This window comes from Electrona antarctica (assembly GCF_951216825.1).
Source record: "Electrona antarctica genome assembly, contig: scaffold_141, whole genome shotgun sequence".
Classification (NCBI taxonomy): Eukaryota; Metazoa; Chordata; class Actinopteri; order Myctophiformes; family Myctophidae; genus Electrona; species Electrona antarctica.
Genome location: NW_027638215.1, coordinates 234,298 through 256,069, shown reverse-complemented (window position 1 = coordinate 256,069; position 21,772 = coordinate 234,298). Strand labels below are relative to the sequence as shown.

At 45.5% G+C, this 21,772-nt stretch overlaps 1 protein-coding gene across 2 annotated transcripts in view; it reads left to right on the top strand.

The window, feature by feature from the left end:
- The window catches only part of LOC306918276 (cell division cycle protein 27 homolog), a 61,903-nt gene that overhangs the window by 25,630 nt on the left and 14,501 nt on the right, over positions 1–21,772 (top strand). For both annotated transcript variants that reach the window (XM_079531151.1, XM_079531150.1), the window contains exons 8-18: positions 3,675–3,759; positions 9,016–9,113; positions 10,207–10,306; positions 13,251–13,437; positions 14,895–15,067; positions 15,391–15,543; positions 18,111–18,191; positions 18,364–18,491; positions 19,947–20,064; positions 20,301–20,429; positions 21,592–21,666. In XM_079531151.1, coding sequence (XP_079387277.1) covers positions 3,675–3,759; positions 9,016–9,113; positions 10,207–10,306; positions 13,251–13,437; positions 14,895–15,067; positions 15,391–15,543; positions 18,111–18,191; positions 18,364–18,491; positions 19,947–20,064; positions 20,301–20,429; positions 21,592–21,666 — 1,327 coding nt within the window. The remainder of the gene's footprint in view (positions 1–3,674; positions 3,760–9,015; positions 9,114–10,206; positions 10,307–13,250; positions 13,438–14,894; positions 15,068–15,390; positions 15,544–18,110; positions 18,192–18,363; positions 18,492–19,946; positions 20,065–20,300; positions 20,430–21,591; positions 21,667–21,772) is intronic.

The window sequence follows — 21,772 nt, the reverse complement described above, 5'->3', positions numbered from 1 at the left end:
TGTTGGGATGTGTAGTTCCAGACTGTTGGGATGTGTAGTTCCAGACTGTTGGGATGTGTAGTTCCAGACTGTTGGGATGTGTAGTTCCAGACTGTTGGTATGTGTAGTTCCAGACTGTTGGGATGTGTAGTTCCAGACTGTTGGTATGTGTAGTTCCAGACTGTTGGGATGTGTAGTTCCAGACTGCTGGGATGTGTAGTTCCAGACTGCTGGGATGTGTAGTTCCAGACTGTTGGGATGTGTAGTTCCAGACTGTTGGGATGTGTAGTTCCAGACTGTTGGTATGTGTAGTTCCAGACTGTTGGGATGTGTAGTTCCAGACTGACTGTCCTGTTGGGATGTGTAGTTCCAGACTGCTGGGATGTGTAGTTCCAGACTGTTGGGATGTGTAGTTCCAGACTGTGTGACTGTCCTGTTGGGATGTGTAGTTCCAGACTGTTGGGATGTGTAGTTCCAGACTGTTGGGATGTGTAGTTCCATACTGTTGGGATGTGTAGTTCCAGACTGTTGGTATGTGTAGTTCCAGACTGTTGGGATGTGTAGTTCCAGACTGTTGGTATGTGTAGTTCCAGACTGTTGGGATGTGTAGTTCCAGACTGTTGGTATGTGTAGTTCCAGACTGTTGGGATGTGTAGTTCCAGACTGCTGGGATGTGTAGTTCCAGACTGTTAGGATGTGTAGTTCCAGACTGTGACTGTCCTCTTGGGATGTGTAGTTCCAGACTGACTGTCCTGTTGGTATGTGTAGTTCCAGACTGTTGGGATGTGTAGTTCCAGACTGACTGTCCTGTTGGTATGTGTAGTTCCAGACTGTTGGGATGTGTAGTTCCAGACTGACTGTCCTGTTGGGATGTGTAGTTCCAGACTGTTGGGATGTGTAGTTCCAGACTGACTGTCCTGTTGGGATGTGTAGTTCCAGACTGTTGGTATGTGTAGTTCCAGACTGTTGGGATGTGTAGTTCCAGACTGACTGTCCTGTTGGGATGTGTAGTTCCAGACTGTTGGGATGTGTAGTTCCAGACTGACTGTCCTGTTGGTATGTGTAGTTCCAGACTGTTGGGATGTGTAGTTCCAGACTGTTGGGATGTGTAGTTCCAGACTGTTAGTATGTGTAGTTCCAGACTGTTGTGATGTGTAGTTCCAGACTGTTGGTATGTGTATTTCCAGACTGTTGGGATGTGTAGTTCCAGACTGACTGTCCTGTTGGGATGTGTAGTTCCAGACTGCTGGGATGTGTAGTTCCAGACTGTTGGGATGTGTAGTTCCAGACTGTGTGACTGTCCTGTTGGGATGTGTAGTTCCAGACTGTTGGGATGTGTAGTTCCAGACTGACTGTCCTGTTGGTATGTGTAGTTCCAGACTGTTGGGATGTGTAGTTCCAGACTGTTGGGATGTGTAGTTCCAGACTGTTGGAATGTGTAGTTCCAGACTGTTGGGATGTGTAGTTCCAGACTGTTGGGATGTGTAGTTCCAGACTGACTGTCCTGTTGGGATGTGTAGTTCCAGACTGCTGGGATGTGTAGTTCCAGACTGCTGGGATGTGTAGTTCCAGACTGTTGGGATGTGTAGTTCCAGATTGTTGGGATGTGTAGTTCCAGACTGTTGGGATGTGTAGTTCCAGACTGTGTGACTGTCCTGTTGGGATGTGTAGTTCCAGACTTTTGGGATGTGTAGTTCCAGACTGTGTGGCTGTCCTGTTGGGATGTGTTGTTCCAGACTGTGTGGCTGACCTGTTGGGATGTGTAGTTCCAGACTGACTGTCCTGTTGGGATGTGTAGTTCCAGACTGCTGGGATGTGTAGTTCCAGACTGTTGGGATGTGTAATTCCAGACTGTTGGGATGTGTAGTTCCAGACTGTGTGACTGTCCTGTTGGGATGTGTAGTTCCAGACTGTTGGGATGTGTAGTTCCAGACTGTGTGACTCTCCTGTTGGGATGTGTAGTTCCAGACTGTTGGGATGTGTAGTTCCAGACTGTGTGACTGTCCTGTTGGGATGTGTAGTTCCAGACTGCTGGGATGTGTAGTTCCAGACTGTGTGGCTGTCCTGTTGGGATGTGTAGTTCCAGACTGCTGGGATGTGTAGTTCCAGACTGTGTGGCTGTCCTGTTGGGATGTGTAGTTCCAGACTGTGTGGCTGTCCTGTTGGGATGTGTAGTTCCAGACTGCTGTGATGTGTAGTTCCAGACTGTGTGGCTGTCCTGTTGGGATGTGTATGGCAGATAAATAAAATGTTGGGACATGTGGAGTTTGCTTTTGAGTTGCCCCAAACTGCAAGTGCACATTTGATTGAGGAGTCCGCTATAAACACAAAACGAGATATATATATATATATAGCTAGATAGCTATAAACACAACGCAAGATATATAGCTATAAACACAACATGATATACATAGCTAGATAGCTATAAACACAACACCAGATATATAGCTAGATAGCTATAAACACAACATGAGATCTCAACACTGGTATCGATATTCGGTATCGGTATCGGCTAACACAGAAATTGAGGGATCAGATCGGAAGCGAAAAAAGTGTATCGGGACATCCCTTATTATTGTCTCCACCAGGCCGAAGGCATGGGGAGAGAGTATGTTTTGCACTCCGTCCGTGTGTGTCTGTGTGTGTGTGTGTGTGTGTCTGTCCTTCCTTCCTTCCTTCCTTCCGTCCTTCCGTCCGTCCGTTATCAGCTAATCTCGCCCGATCCATGCCAAACTTTGCACACACACTCCATGGATGCCAACGATGAACCTCTGCCCCAAATATTCCTCAACGGCCTCTTATAGCGCCACCATGAGGCCGATTTAGGCAAAACCCATTTCTGTAGATTACTCGTACACATTTTATCCATACATCACACAATTCGGTATACACTATCTCCATAGTCATGTGATCAACACAGATCTGCACAATTTCCCATCTTCCATCCTGATTGGCTAATATTGGCTTCCAAAGCTCACATGATTGGTCCGTTTCGAACCAAATGCCACAAATCACAAACACAGTGTGCAATTTCCGTGAAATTATACACGCACATTTCCACTAGGCCGAGGACGACATGCCACTCATTCTTTTCCAAATCAGCCTCATGGTGGCGCTATAACAGGCCAATTCCTGTTTTTAGCTATAACTTCATCAATCTGTATACAACTTATGTATGCGCACTCCCTAGAGGCCATGGAAAAACATTGTCCCTGCATCCCTCCACATCTGCCGGTTATAGCGCCACCATGAGGCCGATTTCTGCTAAACACATTGCTTATGTTAGTCGCACAGATTTCATCCAAATCTCACGCAAATCGGTACACATGCTCTCTGTAGTCATGTGATCAAGACGAGTCTGTTGGATTTATCAGATTCTACACTGATTGGCTAACATTGCCTTCTAAAGTTTTCAGGAGTGGCCCGTTTCGTTGAAAATGCTGCACATGTCCTGCTCATCCACAATTCTATCCTCAGAGATTCTATGACTGATCTGGCTCTGCATTTCCTCAACAAAATGAAGAAAATTGTTGCAAAAACATTTTTTAAACATTTTGCCAAACATCACACACACTCCTATCCTCCTGGTGGAGACCTGTGCCCAGAAGGGCACTTTTTCTAGTTATTATTATTATTATTATTATTATAGAACTATATAAAGTCATACTTTATGTTTGTACTTTATTATTGTGTAGTTTTGGGATTCTGCCCCTGGAGCCGAGCCCTGGAGACCCCTCGTACCTCCAGAACTACACGGATGGGTCCTTAGGCAACAAGAAGGTACACACACACACACACACACACACACACACACACACACACACACACCCCTTGTACCTCCAGAACTACACTGATTGGTCCATACATACATACATACATACATACATACATACATGCATACATATACACATCTACACACATAGAACCATCACTTATCATGTCTGTATTTCTCCAAAAGCCACATATATGTACCTTTTCTTAAATATAATTAAATTATTGCACTGACAGGACAATCTCTGGTAAACCATCCCTTAGCTTTAGTCCACTGACAGATGCTGCTTCCTCCTTAGTTCATATCTCTGGTAAACCATCCCATAGCTTTACTACACTGACAGATGCTGCTTCCTCCTTAGTTCATATCTCTGGTAAACCATCCCTTAGCTTTAGTCCACTGACAGATGCTGCTTCCTCCTTAGTTCATATCTCTGGTAAACCATCCCTTAGCTTTAGTCCACTGACAGATGCTGCTTCCTCCTTAGTTCATATCTCTGGTAAACCATCCCTTAGCTTTACTACACTGACAGATGCTGCTTCCTCCTTAGTTCATATCTCTGGTAAACCATCCCTTAGCTTTACTACACTGACAGATGCTGCTTCCTCCTTAGTTCATATCTCTGGTAAACCATCCCTTAGCTTTAGTCCACTGACAGATGCTGCTTCCTCCTTAGTTCATATCTCTGGTAAACCATCCCTTAGCTTTAGTCCACTGACAGATGCTGCTTCCTCCTTAGTTCATATCTCTGGTAAACCATCCCTTAGCTTTACTACACTGACAGATGCTGCTTCCTCCTTAGTTCATATCTCTGGTAAACCATCCCTTAGCTTTACTACACTGACAGATGCTGCTTCCTCCTTAGTTCATATCTCTGGTAAACCATCCCTTAGCTTTAGTCCACTGACAGATGCTGCTTCCTCCTTAGTTCATATCTCTGGTAAACCATCCCATAGCTTTAGTCCACTGACAGATGCTGCTTCCTCCTTAGTTCATATCTCTGGTAAACCATCCCTTAGCTTTAGTCCACTGACAGATCCCTGTCCTATCCTGATCCACTGCCCCCTCCTTCGTTCTCCTCTCCCTTTCCATGAACAATTTCAGAATATGTCCTGGTAGTAGTTTATGCCTTGCCTTGTAGATGATTTGTGCTGTTTTAAACTTGGGGTGCATACTTAGTTTAGACTAGTCATTGTTTAGACATGGGTTAAGGTTAGGTTTAGGTGTGCTGCCCCGTGGGAGGTTAGGTTTAGGGTGAGGGTTTGAGATAGGTTGTAGTTGTCTGTAGGCTTGGGCAATATACCGATATTACCGTTTACCGCTATATTTTAAATCAATACCGGTAATATCGCAGAGTATATAAATAATACCGAATACCGGTATATAAAACACCACTCAATAATACCGAATACCGTCATAATACTAATATCGTAATTTTACCGTCATGTAAATATGAGAGGAGGGGAGGGGAGGGGAGGGGAGGGGAAATTTTGACTGGAGAGGAGAGGAGAGGAGAGGGGAGGGGACATTTGACTGGAGAGGAGAGGAGAGGAGAGGGGAAATCAGCCCGTCAGTGTGATATATTAATGTTTTATTAATAAAACCGATAATACCGATTATCGCGGTATTATTCACGTTATCAATATCGATATCAAAAAATCAATATCGCCCAAGCCTAGTTGTCCGTGTTAACCTAGGTATGTGACTGTCTGTGTTAACCTAGGTATGTGACTGTCTGTGTTAACCTAGGTATGTGACTGTCTGTGTTAACCTAGGTATGTGACTGTCTGTGTTAACCTAGGTATGTGACTGTCTGTGTTAACCTAGGTATGTGACTTGTCTGTGTTAACCTAGGTATGTGACTGTCTGTGTTAACCTAGGTATGTGACTGTCTGTGTTAACCTAGGTATGTGACTGTCTGTGTTAACCTAGGTATGTGACTGTCTGTGTTAACCTAGGTATGTGACTTGTCTGTGTTAACCTAGGTATGTGACTGTCTGTGTTAACCTAGGTATGTGACTGTCTGTGTTAACCTAGGTATGTGACTTGTCTGTGTTAACCTAGGTATGTGACTGTCTGTGTTAACCTAGGTATGTGACTGTCTGTGTTAACCTAGGTATGTGACTGTCTGTGTTAACCTAGGTATGTGACTGTCTGTGTTAACCTAGGTATGTGACTGTCTGTGTTAACCTAGGTATGTGACTGTCTGTGTTAACCTAGGTATGTGACTGTCTGTGTTAACCTAGGTATGTGACTGTCTGTGTTAACCTAGGTATGTGACTGTCTGTGTTAACCTAGGTATGTGACTGTCTGTGTTAACCTAGGTATGTGACTGTCTGTGTTAACCTAGGTATGTGACTTGTCTGTGTTAACCTAGGTATGTGACTGTCTGTGTTAACCTAGGTATGTGACTGTCTGTGTTAACCTAGGTATGTGACTGTCTGTGTTAACCTAGGTATGTGACTTGTCTGTGTTAACCTAGGTATGTGACTGTCTGTGTTAACCTAGGTATGTGACTGTCTGTGTTAACCTAGGGTATGTGACTGTCTGTGTTAACCTAGGTATGTGACTGTCTGTGTTAACCTAGGTATGTGACTTGTCTGTGTTAACCTAGGTATGTGACTTGTCTGTGTTAACCTAGGTATGTGACTGTCTGTGTTAACCTAGGTATGTGACTGTCTGTGTTAACCTAGGTATGTGACTGTCTGTGTTAACCTAGGTATGTGACTGTCTGTGTTAACCTAGGTATGTGACTGTCTGTGTTAACCTAGGTATGTGACTGTCTGTGTTAACCTAGGTATGTGACTTGTCTGTGTTAACCTAGGTATGTGACTGTCTGTGTTAACCTAGGTATGTGACTGTCTGTGTTAACCTAGGTATGTGACTGTCTGTGTTAACCTAGGTATGTGACTTGTCTGTGTTAACCTAGGTATGTGACTGTCTGTGTTAACCTAGGTATGTGACTGTCTGTGTTAACCTAGGTATGTGACTTGTCCGTTTTAACCTAGGTATGTGACTGTGTGTTACTATGTGACTATGAGTACCAGTAGGGGCAAAAGTGGCGCTGTTGTGCCAGAAACAGAGACAGAGTATGTTGCCTGCTAATGAGAGAGAGAGAGAGAGAGAGAGGGAGGGGGGGTGCAGGGGGAGAGGGGAGTTGCACCACTCAGTTCACACAGGTGTGATTTTTATTAGAAGTAAGGCATCAGTATATAGCAGGGCTATTCAACTGGCGGCCCGCGGGCCAAATGCGCCCCGCGTGGAGCGCCCCCTAGTGGTCCTTGGAATAATTTCAAAAACAAATATATATATATATATATATAGAGAAAGTTACAGGTATGATGTGTGCGATATATAAAGTGCTAGATTATCATAGTGACAGAAATGCTAAATTATATTTATCATCATATTCAAGGGATTTTGGAGAGAAATTAGACAGACTCCTGGTGTGTGTGTGTGTGTGTGTGTGTGTGTGTGTGTGTGTGTGTGTGTGTGTGTGTGTGTGTGTGTGTGTGTGTGTGTGTGTGTGTGTGTGTGTGTGTGTGTGTGTGTGTGTGTGTGTGTGTGTGTGTGTGTGTGTGTGTTTTCAGCTAGTGTTCTGTCCAATAGGTCTATTCTAAGGTATAGCATAGCCTATACTTGTATTTTCAGTAGCACCGAAGAGCCGACTTTAGGACGGTACCCGCCCCCCCGAACCTCAAATGACGTCACATTGTAGGCTCTACAGAGCCCAATGACATCACATTGTAGGCTCTACAGAGCCAAATGACATCACATTGTAGGCTCTACAGAGCCAAATGACATCACATTGTAGGCTCTACAGAGCCAAATGACATCACATTGTAGGCTCTACAGAGCCAAATGACGTCACATTGTAGGCTCTACAGAGCCAAATGACGTCACATTGAAGGCTCTACAGAGCCAAATGACGTCACATTGTAGGCTCTACAGAGCCAAATGACATCACATTGTAGGCTCTACAGAGCCAAATGACGTCACATTGTAGGCTCTACAGAGCCAAATGACGTCACATTGTAGGCTCTACAGAGCCAAATGACGTCACATTGTAGGCTCTACAGAGCCAAATGACGTCACATTGTAGGCTCGACAGAGCCAAATGACATCACATTGTAGGCTCTACAGAGCCAAATGACGTCACATTGTAGGCTCTACAGAGCCAAATGACGTCACATTGTAGGCTCTACAGAGCCAAATGACGTCACATTGTAGGCTCTACAGAGCCAAATGACGTCACATTGAAGGCTCTACAGAGCCAAATGACGTCACATTGTAGGCTCTACAGAGCCAAATGACGTCACATTGTAGGCTCTACAGAGCCAAATGACGTCACATTGAAGGCTCTACAGAGCCAAATGACATCACATTGAAGGCTCTACAGAGCCAAATGACGTCACATTGAAGGCTCTACAGAGCCAAATGACGTCACATTGAAGGCTCTACAGAGCCAAATGACGTCACATTGAAGGCTCTACAGAGCCAAATGACGTCACATTGAAGGCTCTACAGAGCCAAATGACATCACATTGTAGGCTCTACAGAGCCAAATGACGTCACATTGAAGGCTCTACAGAGCCAAATGACGTCACATTGAAGGCTCTACAGAGCCAAATGACGTCACATTGAAGGCTCTACAGAGCCAAATGACGTCACATTGAAGGCTCTACAGAGCCAAATGACGTCACATTGAAGGCTCTACAGAGCCAAATGACATCACATTGTAGGCTCTACAGAGCCAAATGACGTCACATTGAAGGCTCTACAGAGCCAAATGACGTCACATTGAAGGCTCTACAGAGCCAAATGACGTCACATTGAAGGCTCTACAGAGCCAAATGACGTCACATTGAAGGCTCTACAGAGCCAAATGACGTCACATTGAAGGCTCTACAGAGCCAAATGACATCACATTGAAGGCTCTACAGAGCCAAATGACGTCACATTGAAGGCTCTACAGAGCCAAATGACGTCACATTGAAGGCTCTACAGAGCCAAATGACGTCACATTGTAGGCTCTACAGAGCCAAATGACGTCACATTGTAGGCTCTACAGAGCCAAATGACATCACATTGAAGGCTCTACAGAGCCAAATGACATCACATTGAAGGCTCTACTTTGCCGAACCCACTTTTATTCGGCTCTAAAATAGGAGTATGAATCGCGCCTAAGTCTATACTACCTAAAGTAAAATCCTTTAGTGCTCATTTTATGTGTCCAGGCCTGTGATTGGTCGGTGTTCTCTCAGTCTGTCTCCAGGTCGAAGGTGTTCAGTCAGAGTGGAAACAGCAGAGACGTGCTGCCGATCCCCTTCAACCAATCGCAGTCCACCGCTCCACACACCAGGTAATTATCAACCAATCGCGCTCCACACACACCAGGTAATTATCAACCAATCGCAGTCCACCGCTCCACACACCAGATAATTATCAACCAATCGCAGTCCACCGCTCCACACACCAGATAATTATCAACCAATCGCAGTCCACCTTTTTATAATTTCCTGAAGGATAAAGTCGCTTCATGATTGAAGATTGATGAGTGATAGATCTGTGTGTTGTTGTCTAAAAATATACTCTCCCGTCCGTCCGAAACAACACCGAAGCAAAATAAGTTTCGGTGTAGGCCAGGCCTGTCCCCGATTCTGATCACTAGGTACGCTGTTGACGGAAGATTTCACCCTTCTGAGCTGCGTACACTCACTGTGCTAAGAACGTAAAAGGCCACCGCGGCCCCGCCCGCCCTGTGCTCAGCGTCATTTGCGCACCGTCCGTGCGCAAATAACGTAGCACGCTCTTTGCCGACTTTACGCAGGGCGGGCGGGGTCCTTTTGTGAATCGGGGAACCTACGCAGCCTGCGTAGTCTGCCTTTAGGAACAGTGCGAGGCAGCTGATTTATTCTTCAATGTATGCCGGTGTCGGTCGGCGTGTCGCGTGGCAAATATAACTAATCTACAAGCTCACAACGCTTACCCACGGCACCGTCTCGCGAAAACTTGCACAGCATTTTTATTTTTTTAAATTCGAACCTTAATTTTATATATTGAGTTATTCATTTATTTTTTTGATTCGAAAATTCGTTGGCAGCTCTACTGTGTTGTGGGGTAGCTGTGTTGTGGGGTAGCTGTGTTGTGGGGTAGCTGTGTTGTGGGGTAGCTGTGTTGTGGGGTAGCTGTGGAAAGCCCTGCCAATGTCGACTAGTTGTCTGTCTGTCTTCCTGCCTGCCTTTCTCCTTTGGGGGGGCTGGGTACCCCAAGATTACAGCGAAATTAAAACAAAATACGGCAATTTTATTTCCGGTCGCGCGCGTCCGAAATGCACCACACAGCCCAGGGGGGCCCTGAAATTGTGTCTAGCCGTGGGAGGGTAAATCCGGCCCTGGCTGTATCAGTACAACTGTGTGTGTGTGCGTGTGTGTGTGTGTGTGTGTGTGTGTCAGTACAACTCCTCAGGTGTTGAGTCCGACTCTATCCGCTCCTCCCAACGTTCAGCCCAGAAGATCTTCTAGACTGTTTACCTCAGCAAGTTCTACTGCTAAGGTACTAGCACTCACACACACTACTACAAGTTCTACTGCTAAGGTATTAGCACTCACACACACTACTACAAGTTCTACTGCTAAGGTACTAGCACTCACACACACTACTACAAGTTCTACTGCTAAGGTACTAGCACTCACACACACTACTACAAGTTCTACTGCTAAGGTACTAGCACTCACACACACTACTACAAGTTCTACTGCTAAGGTATTAGCACTCACACACACTACTACAAGTTCTACTGCTAAGGTACTAGCACTCACACACACTACTACAAGTTCTACTGCTAAGGTACTAGCACTCACTCACACTACTACAAGTTCTACTGCTAAGGTATTAGCACTCACACACACTACTACAAGTTCTACTGCTAAGGTACTAGCACTCACACACACTACTACAAGTTCTACTGCTAAGGTACTAGCACTCACACACACTACTACAAGTTCTACTGCTAAGGTACTAGCACTCACACACACTACTACAAGTTCTACTGCTAAGGTACTAGCACTCACACACACTACTACAAGTTCTACTGCTAAGGTACTAGCACTCACACACACTACTACAAGTTCTACTGCTAAGGTACTAGCACTCACACACACTACTACAAGTTCTACTGCTAAGGTATTAGCACTCACACACACTACTACAAGTTCTACTGCTAAGGTATTAGCACTCACACACACTACTACAAGTTCTACTGCTAAGGTATTAGCACTCACACACACTACTACAAGTTCTACTGCTAAGGTATTAGCACTCACACACACTACTACAAGTTCTACTGCTAAGGTACTAGCACTCACACACACTACTACAAGTTCTACTGCTAAGGTATTAGCACTCACACACACTACTACAAGTTCTACTGCTAAGGTATTAGCACTCACACACACTACTACAAGTTCTACTGCTAAGGTACTAGCACTCACACACACTACTACAAGTTCTACTGCTAAGGTATTAGCACACACACACACTACTACAAGTTCTACTGCTAAGGTATTAGCACTCACACACACTACTACAAGTTCTACTGCTAAGGTATTAGCACTCACACACACTACTACAAGTTCTACTGCTAAGGTACTAGCACTCACACACACTACTACAAGTTCTACTGCTAAGGTACTAGCACTCACACACACTACTACAAGTTCTACTGCTAAGGTATTAGCACTCACACACACTCGCACACACACACTAAGGTCTCAGACGCACTTGCCCGTCAGACAAGTACAGGTCATGCCATGGCAGGTGGGCGACCCTTAGTGTTTTATTTAGCTGCCAGGGGCAGGTGGGCGACCCTTAGTGTTTTATTTAGCTGCCAGGGGCAGGTGGGTGACCCTTAGTGTTTTATTTAGCTGCCAGGGGCAGGTGGGTGACCCTTAGTGTTTTATTTAGCTGCCAGGGGCAGGTGGGCGACCCTTAGTGTTTTATTTAGCTGCCAGGGGCAGGTGGGCGACCCTTAGTGTTTTATTTAGCTGCCAGGGGCAGGTGGGCGACACTTAGTGTTTTATTTAGCTGCCAGGGGCAGGTGGGCGACCCTTAGTGTTTTATTTAGCTGCCAGGGGCAGGTGGGCGACCCTTAGTGTTTTATTTAGCTGCCAGGGGCAGGTGGGCGACCCTTAGTGTTTTATTTAGCTGCCAGGGGCAGGTGGGCGACCCTTAGTGTTTTATTTAGCTGCCAGGGGCAGGTGGGCGACCCTTAGTGTTTTATTTAGCTGCCAGGGGCAGGTGGGCGACCCTTAGTGTTTTATTTAGCTGCCAGGGGCAGGTGGGTGACCCTTAGTGTTTTATTTAGCTGCCAGGGGCAGGTGGGCGACCCTTAGTGTTTTATTTAGCTGCCAGGGGCAGGTGGGCGACCCTTAGTGTTTTATTTAGCTGCCAGGGGCAGGTGGGCGACCCTTAGTGTTTTATTTAGCTGCCAGGGGCAGGTGGGCGACCCTTAGTGTTTTATTTAGCTGCCAGGGGCAGGTGGGCGACCCTTAGTGTTTTATTTAGCTGCCAGGGGCAGGTGGGCGACCCTTAGTGTTTTATTTAGCTGCCAGGGGCAGGTGGGCGACCCTTAGTGTTTTATTTAGCTGCCAGGGGCAGGTGGGCGACCCTTAGTGTTTTATTTAGCTGCCAGGGGCAGGTGGGTGACCCTTAGTGTTTTATTTAGCTGCCAGGGGCAGGTGGGCGACCCTTAGTGTTTTATTTAGCTGCCAGGGGCAGGTGGGCGACGCTTAGTGTTTTATTTAGCTGCCAGGGGCAGGTGGGCGACCCTTAGTGTTTTATTTAGCTGTCAGGGGCAGGTGGGCAACCCTTAGTGTTTTATTTAGCTGCCAGGGGCAGGTGGGCAACCCTTAGTGTTTTATTTAGCTGCCAGGGGCAGGTGGGTGACCCTTAGTGTTTTATTTAGCTGCCAGGGGCAGGTGGGCGACCCTTAGTGTTTTATTTAGCTGCCAGGGGCAGGTGGGCGACCCTTAGTGTTTTATTTAGCTGCCAGGGGCAGGTGGGCAACCCTTAGTGTTTTATTTAGCTGCCAGGGGCAGGTGGGCAACCCTTAGTGTTTTATTTAGCTGCCAGGGGCAGGTGGGCGACCCTTAGTGTTTTATTTAGCTGCCAGGGGCAGGTGGGCGACCCTTAGTGTTTTATTTAGCTGCCAGGGGCAGACGGGCGACCCTTAGTGTTTTATTTAGCTGCCAGGGGCAGGTGGGCTACCCTTAGTGTTTTATTTAGCTGCCAGGGGCAGGTGGGCAACCCTTAGTGTTTTATTTAGCTGCCAGGGGCAGGTGGGCAACCCTTAGTGTTTTATTTAGCTGCCAGGGGCAGGTGGGAGACCTTTAGTGTTTTATTTACCTATCACTCTCTCACTCTGTGTGTGTGTGTGTGTGTGTGTGTGTGTGTGTGTGTGTGTGTGTGTGTGTGTGTGTGTGTGTGTGCGTGTGCGCAGGAGAACAGCAAGAAGTTAAAGATGAAGTTTCCTACTAAGATTCCAAACAGGAAGACCAAATGTAAACCCGGGAAGACCTCGGGTTCCAACCTGAACGAGAGTCTAGACATCCTGAAGCTGGACTCTAGTCTGTCTGACATGAAGGTCCCTCAATACCAGAGTCTGAGTCTACAGAAAGCTGCTACTGGTAACTATAATATATATATACTAGAGACATGAAGGTCCCTCAATACCAGAGTCTGAGTCTACAGAAAGCTGCTACTGGTAACTATAATATATAATATATATACTAGAGACATGAAGGTCCCTCAATACCAGAGTCTGAGTCTACAGAAAGATGCTACTGGTAACTATAATATATAATATATATACTAGAGACATGAAGGTCCCTCAATACCAGAGTCTGAGTCTACAGAAAGCTGCTACTGGTAACTATAATATATAATATATATACTAGAGACATGAAGGTCCCTCAATACCAGAGTCTGAGTCTACAGAAAGATGCTACTGGTAACTATAATATATATACTAGAGACATGAAGGTCCCTCAATACCAGAGTCTGAGTCTACAGAAAGCTGCTAACTATTATAATATATAATATATATACTAGTGACATGAAGGTCTCTCAATACCAGAGTCTGAGTCTACAGAAAGCTGCTACTGGTAACTATAATATATAATATATATATACTAGAGACATGAAGGTCCCTCAATACCAGAGTCTGAGTCTACAGAAAGATGCTACTGGTAACTATAATATATAATATATATACTAGAGACATGAAGGTCCCTCAATACCAGAGTCTGAGTCTACAGAAAGCTGCTAACTATTATAATATATAATATAATATATATACTATAGACTCTTCTCTGTCTGACATGAAAGCTTGTCAAGACCCTCTGCCATTCTGACATAATAGACAAGACCCTCTGACTTAATAGACAAGACCCTCTGCCATTCTGACATAATAGACAAGACCCTCTGCCATTCTGACATAATAGACAAGACCCTCTGCCATTCTGACATAATAGACAAGACCCTCTGCCATTCTGACTTAATAGTAGCACAGATTTAATTTACCACTGAAGTTACGGAAGTTTCTCCATATGGATCATGGCAGCGTCCAAATCAATGAAATCACAGGAATAATGTTAGTCACTGGAGTTCTAAATGGAAGGTTGATTACACCATGTTACCACCTACTACTACACATTACCACCTACAGCACGCAACAGGTAGGAATAGGATGGAATGGAGTCATTTTGTTGACAGGGAAGGCAGCCGTAATTGTCAATAAAAGTTATTACGTTCGGTTCGCTTGCTTTAAATTAGACAGCGCTGTGGAACACTTGTATGTTTGTCAATTAGAGATTTGAGAGGATTTATTTGTCTCTCATAAAAGTTGACCCATACAGGCGTGGGTTAGGGTTAGCCTAACCCTAACCCTAACCCCTAACCCTAACCCATACAGGCGTGGGTTAGGGTTAGCCTAACCCTAACCCTAACCCCTAACCCATACAGGCGTGGGTTAGGGTTAGCCTAACCCTAATCCTAACCCCTAACCCTAACCAGAGGTTGATGTGTATATATATATATATATTTATGTGCGTATATATATATGTATATATTGTGTGTTTTACAGATGGTCTACTCAGCGTACTAAGGGATCTGGGTAAAGGCTACCTGGCGCTGTGTTCGTACAACAGCAGAGAAGCGGTCAGCGTTCTCTCCTCTCTGCCTTCTCACCACTACAACACAGGCTGGGTGTTGAGTCACATCGCTACAGCACATTTTGAACTGGCCGAATATCTACAGGTACGCACGCACGCACGCACGCACGCACGCACGCACGCACGCACGCACGCACGCACGCACGCACGCACGCACGCACGCACGCACACACACACACACACACACTCTACAACACAGGCTGGGTGTTGAGTCCATCGCTACAGCACACTTTGAGCTGGCTGAACACACACACGTCCTTCTAACATTCATTATGACTATCAGTCTCCAGAAACAGAGACGTGTGTTTTCAACCAGTCTAACGCTCATTAGAAGGACAATATCAGTCACCAGAAGCAGAGCTAACATTCATTAATAATAATAATAATAATAAAGTTATTTTCTTTCAGGCAGAGAGGCTGTTCAGTGAGGTGCGTCGCATCGAGCCGTACAGAGTCGAAGGAATGGAGATTTATTCCACGACTCTCTGGCATCTGCAGAAAGATGTAGCTCTGTCCACGCTGTCCAAAGACCTGACCGACATCGACAAGAACTGTCCTGAGGTGAGGAAGTACAGCGTTGTCCAGGGTGTTTTAGAGAAGGGAGAAGAGTCTAGGACGTGTGGAGCGTTGTCCAGGGTGTTTTAGAGAAGGGAGATGAGTCTGGGACGTGTGGAGCGTTGTCCAGGGTGTTTTAGAGAAGGGAGAAGAGTCTGGGACACGTGGAGCGTTGTCCAGGGTGTTTTAGAGAAGGGAGAAGAGTCTGGGACGTGTGGAGCGTTGTCCAGGGTGTTTTAGAGAAGGGAGAAGAGTCTGGGACATGTGGAGCGTTGTCCAGGGTGTTTTAGAGAAGGGAGAAGAGTCTGGGACGTGTGGAGCGTTGTCCAGGGTGTTTTAGAGAAGGGAGAAGAGTCTGGGACGTGTGGAGCGTTGTCCAGGGTGTTTTAGAGAAGGGAGAAGAGTCTGGGACATGTGGAACGTTGTCCAGGGTGTTTTAGAGAAGGGAGAAGAGTCTGGGACGTGTGGAGCGTTGTCCAGGGTGTTTTAGAGAAGGGAGAAGAGTCTCGGACGTGTGGAGCGTTGTCCAGGGTGTTTTAGAGAAGGGAGATGAGTCTGGGACGTGTGGAGCGTTGTCCAGGGTGTTTTAGAGAAGGGAGATGAGTCTGGGACGTGTGGAGCGTTGTCCAGGGTGTTTTAGAGAAGGGAGATGAGTCTGGGGTATCCATAATGCTACTTACGTTAGCACACTAGCTGTTGTTGTCACAACACTGGATCGCCCATCTTAGATCATCGGCACCATAATAATCCATTGTATCTGTTTCTTTCTTTCAATAAAAGCTTGCAGCTATCACAAGTTGGCCCATAATAAAGACAAGGAAAAGGGTTGAATTCGGTGGCATTTCACATTGCAAAAGAGCTATTTTCTTTTAAAGTTTTGAATTAAGTCTGTGGTTATGGGCTGAAAAAAATAAAGAATGAAAAATAACTAAAATAGTTCATTTTTTGGACCCATGAACTTTAGTTCAAAATGTTGAATTATGAACTATGAACTGAACACGTTCATTTGAAAATGTTTGAACTGTGAACTGAACTAGTTCAATAAAAAAAGTGAACTTTCCCAACACTGTTTATCTATGTATACTTTATATAGCTAATCTAACATGCATCATAGCTATGGTCACAGCTACGGAAAAAACCCAAAATGATTCAAGTGCGCCCTCTAGTGGTCAGAAACCGCTTTTACATCCTTAACCCATTTAGGCCTGACATCGACATTTTTAAAATGTCTTCAGAATCCTGACAGTTTTCTGAACCTCATGTTTCTGTTTCAGTGGTGCTCAATATCTCATGTTTCTGTATCAGTGGTGCTCAATATTACCTCATGTTTCTGTTTCAGTGGTGCTCAATATTACCTCATGTTTCTGTTTCAGTGGTGCTCAATATTACCTCATGTTTCTGTTTCAGTGGTGCTCAATATTACCTCATGTTTCTGTTTCAGTGGTGCTCAATATTACCTCATGTTTCTGTATCAGTGGTGCTCAATATTACCTCATGTTTCTGTATCAGTGGTGCTCAATATTACCTCATGTTTCTGTATCAGTGGTGCTCAATATTTCATGTCAAGTACCCCAACAATTATATGTATGCCTCTGCCCCCCCCCCCCCCCCCCCCCCCCATCTGAAAATATGTTGTTCCAGTGACCACCCAGAAGCAAACATTTGAGTTAAAATGTCCACTCTGTAATAATATATATTCAAATATTTGAATAACACATTTTAACGATTTTTCAAAAATAGCAGACATACAAGCTCGTAGCGCGGCACGAGCTTGTAGATCTGCTATTTTTCAATAGCTAAAGTGTAACATAATGCTTTAAAACACCAAAAGGGGTTCCCGCCCAGAATGGATTAAGACCAGGCAGTATGTGGAGTTAATTCCCAATAGCAGACTTTATTCCTATAGGGTTAGGGTTAACCCTACTATGGGCTTTATTCCTATAGGGTTAGGGTTAGGGTTAACCCTACTATGGGCTTTATTCCTATAGGGTTAGGGTTAGGGTTAACCCTACTATGGGCTTTATTCCTATAGGGTTAGGGTTAGGGTTAACCCTACTATGGGCTTTATTCCTATAGGGTTAGGGTTAGGGTTAACCCTACTATGGGCTTTATTCCTATAGGGTTAGGGTTAGGGTTAACCCTACTATGGGCTTTATTCCTATAGGGTTAGGGTTAGGGTTAACCCTACTATGGGCTTTATTCCTATAGGGTTAGGGTTAGGGTTACCCTACCCTAACCCTAACCCTTTATTCCTATAGGGTTAGGGTTAGGTCAGTTACCCTAGACTATGGGCTTTAGTTAAAACATTTGAATGATGAACTATGAACTGAACGAGTTCATTTTTAAAATGTTGAACTGTGAACTGGTTCACAGAAATGAGGAATTATAGTTCGAAAATAACTGGCAAATGACATACTGTGTGTGTGTGTGTGTGTGTGTGTGTGTGTGTGTGTGTGTGTGTGTGTGTGTGTGTGTGTGTGTGTGTGTGTGTGTGTGTGTGTGTGTGTGTGTGTGTGTGTGTGTGTGTGTGTGTGTGTGTGTGTGTGTGTGTGTGTGTGTGTGTGTGTGTGTAGTCATGGTGTGTAGCAGGTAATTGTTTTAGTCTCCAGAGAGAACACGACATCGCTATCAAGTTCTTCCAACGAGCAATACAGGTAATTAATTAATGCAGGTAATTAATTAGTACAGGTCATTTGATGAATTACAATACAGGTAATTGTGAATGTTGATGTGATGGACTTAGCGCCCTCTAGCGATACTGACGTCAGACTTCGGTGCTCTATTCTCTCTCTAATCGCAGTAATAACTCTCTGGCTCCCTCTCCAGGTGGACCCCAGCTTTGCGTACGCCTACACTCTGCTCGGACATGAGTTCGTATTAACGGAGGAGTTGGACAAAGCCTTATCCTGCTTCAGGAACGCTATTAGAGTCAACAGTAGACACTACAATGCCTGGTAATTTCTAGTTTGTTCCATGTTCTCCCCGTGTCCCCTAGGGTAGGTACCCTCACATGTTCTCCCCGTGTCCCCTAGGGTAGGTACCCTCACATGTTATCCCTGTGTCCCCTAGGGTAGGTACCATCACATGTTATCCCCGTGTCCCCTAGGGTAGGTACCCTCACATGTTCTCCCCGTGTCCCCTAGGGTAGGTACCCTCACACGTTCTCCCCGTGTCCTCTAGGGTAGGTACCCTCACATGTTCTCCCCGTGTCCCCTAGGGTAGGTACCCTCACATGTTCTCCCCGTGTCCCCTAGGGTAGGTACACTCACATGTTCTCCCCGTGTCCCCTAGGGTGGGTACCCTCACATGTTCTCCCCGTGTCCCCTAGGGTAGGTACCCTCACATGTTCTCCCCGTGTCCCCTAGGGTAGGTACCCTCACATGTTCTCCCCGTGTCCCCTAGGGTAGGTACCCTCACATGTTATCCCTGTGTCCCCTAGGGTAGGTACCATCACATGTTATCCCCGTGTCCCCTAGGGTAGGTACCCTCACATGTTCTCCCCGTGTCCCCTAGGGTAGGTACCCTCACACGTTCTCCCCGTGTCCTCTAGGGTAGGTACCCTCACATGTTCTCCCCGTGTCCCCTAGGGTAGGTACCCTCACATGTTCTCCCCGTGTCCCCTAGGGTAGGTACCCTCACATGTTCTCCCCGTGTCCCCTAGGGTAGGTACCCTCACATGTTCTCCCCGTGTCCCCTAGGGTGGGTACCCTCACATGTTCTCCCCGTGTCCCCTAGGGTAGGTACCCTCACATGTTCTCCCCGTGTCCCCTAGGGTAGGTACCCTCACACGTTCTCCCCGTGTCCCCTAGGGTGGGTACCCTCACATGTTCTCCCCGTGTCCCCTATAGGTACCCTTAAGGCTCATACATAGTCTGGATTTTCGGTGGTGGGGTGACCACCAAACTACAACATGACGTCACGAGCCGCGGTGAAGAGCAAACCACCGCCACCGCTCCAGCCCTTCTCTCTGTTTTTACTCACCACCGCTCAACGTTATTTCAGCTCCGGTGGTCAGCTCACCACCGGAGCGGTGGTCACCTCACCACCGAAAATCCAGACTATGAATAGGCCTTTACATGTTCTCCCTGTGTCCCCTAGGGTAGGTACCCTCACATGTTCTCCCTGTGTCCCCTAGGGTAGGTAGATAAAGATATGAGGAGGAATTATAGTTAGACAATACCTTGGCAAATGACTGTGTGTGTGTGTGTGTGTGTGTGTGTGTGTGTGTGTGTGTGTGTGTGTGTGTGTGTGTGTGTGTGTGTGTGTGTGTGTGTGTGTGTGTGTGTGTGTGTGTGTGTGTGTGTGTGTGTGTGTGTGTGTGTGTGTGTGTGTGTGTGTGTGTGTGTGTGTGTGTGTGTGTGTGTGTGTGTGTGTGTGTGTGTGTGTGTGTGCGTGCGTGTGCGCGTTAGGTATGGTTTAGGGATGATCTACTACAAGCAGGAGAAGTTCAACTTAGCAGAAATTCACTTCAAGAAAGCTCTGAGTATCAACCCTCAGTCGTCAGTGCTACTGTGTCACATTGGAGTGGTACGTATGATAATTATGTTAATTATAATGATAATTTAAAGCTATCAACTCAGAGCAAGTCGGTACACGTTATCTCTAGTCATGTGATCAAGACGGATCTGTCCGATTGTTGTTGGATTTGTTTGTCCATCAAGATGATGTTGTTTCTCACCAATCAACATATTGTGTCTGTGAAATAATTTCATGAGCGTTAATCCCCACTGTGTGTGTGCGTGTGTGTGTGTGTGTGCGTTCAGGTCCAACATGCTCTGAAGAAGTCAGACTGTGCTCTAGAGACTCTGAACAGAGCGATCAACATCGACCCCAAAAACCCTCTGTGTAAATTCCACCGAGCGTCCATCCTGTTCGCTAACGAGAAGTATAAGGTAAATATATATACTAGTAATATTACTACTACTAATACTACTACTACAACACCAGAGTAATGTATTAAGAGAGTGGTGACACGCTTTGATCTCGCCGCAAAGCGGGTGCCTATGGGCGATAGTTCCAAACATTGCTCCTATGGCTGGAACTATTCCATTGAGACAAAGCGGGTGCCTATGGGCGGTAGTTCCAAACATTGCTCCTATGGCTGGAACTATCCCATTGAGACAAAGCGGGTGCCTATGGGCGATAGTTCCAAACATTGCTCCTATGGCTGGAACTATCCCATTGAGAATGAGCACTTCCGCATTCCATTGTTACAATGAGAGTCAACGGGAGTGTCATTACTCTCTTACTAGATTACTCTGTACTACACACACTGTATATATACAGTGTTGTCCCTGAACTCGTTCAAAGAACGATCGTTCACGAACGCGTTCATATTTAGGGTGAATGTGAACTGAACGTACTGTATTTCTGCCTGATGAACGTCATTGTGAACGCCTTCATTTCTGGCGTGTGTGAATGTCACTTTCTCACAGTTCAACTTTGTTCAAGAGTGAGTGTTTCCATACAGCCTTCCAGGCGAACCCCACGCTAAAACACACCCTAAACAGGCCTTAATATCTAGCGGAAACCCCACCAATAAGTCCTTATCCGACATAAATTAACTAATCTTTCTCAGCCATTTCACATTGCAAAAGAGCTAATATTTCCAAAATGTAAAAAAATGATAAGGAATTAATTTGGATAATGGTAATGGAGATATTGTAAAAGTTGCCACTTTATTAATCCCAAAGGTTGGAGTTCATTCCCAATAGCAGACTTTATTCCTATGGCTGTGGCAATAATTAAAAAAAAGAAAAATAACTAATAGTTCATTTTTTGGAACCATGAACTTTAGTTAAAACATTTGAATGATGAACTATGAACTGAACGAGTTCATTTTTAAAATTTTGAACTGAACTGGTTCACATAAATGAGGAATTATAGTTCGAAAATAACGTGTGTGTGTGTGTGTGTGTGTGTGTGTGTGTGTGTGTGTGTGTGTGTGTGTGTGTGTGTGTGTGTGTGTGTGTGTGTGTGTGTGTGTGTGTGTGTGTGTGTGTGTGTGTGTGTGTGTGTGTGTGTGTGTGTGTGTGTGTGTGTGTCCCCTCTCAGGCTGCGCTCCAGGAGTTGGAGGAGTTGAAACAAATCGTTCCCAAAGAGTCTCTGGTTTACTTCCTCATCGGCAAGGTAACACGACCTTTGACCTCTAACCCAGGGGGTTTCAACCTTTTTATACTGAAGTACTGGCACTCCAACGACTGCCGTAATAACTGACGTTCAAACAGCAGCGTAG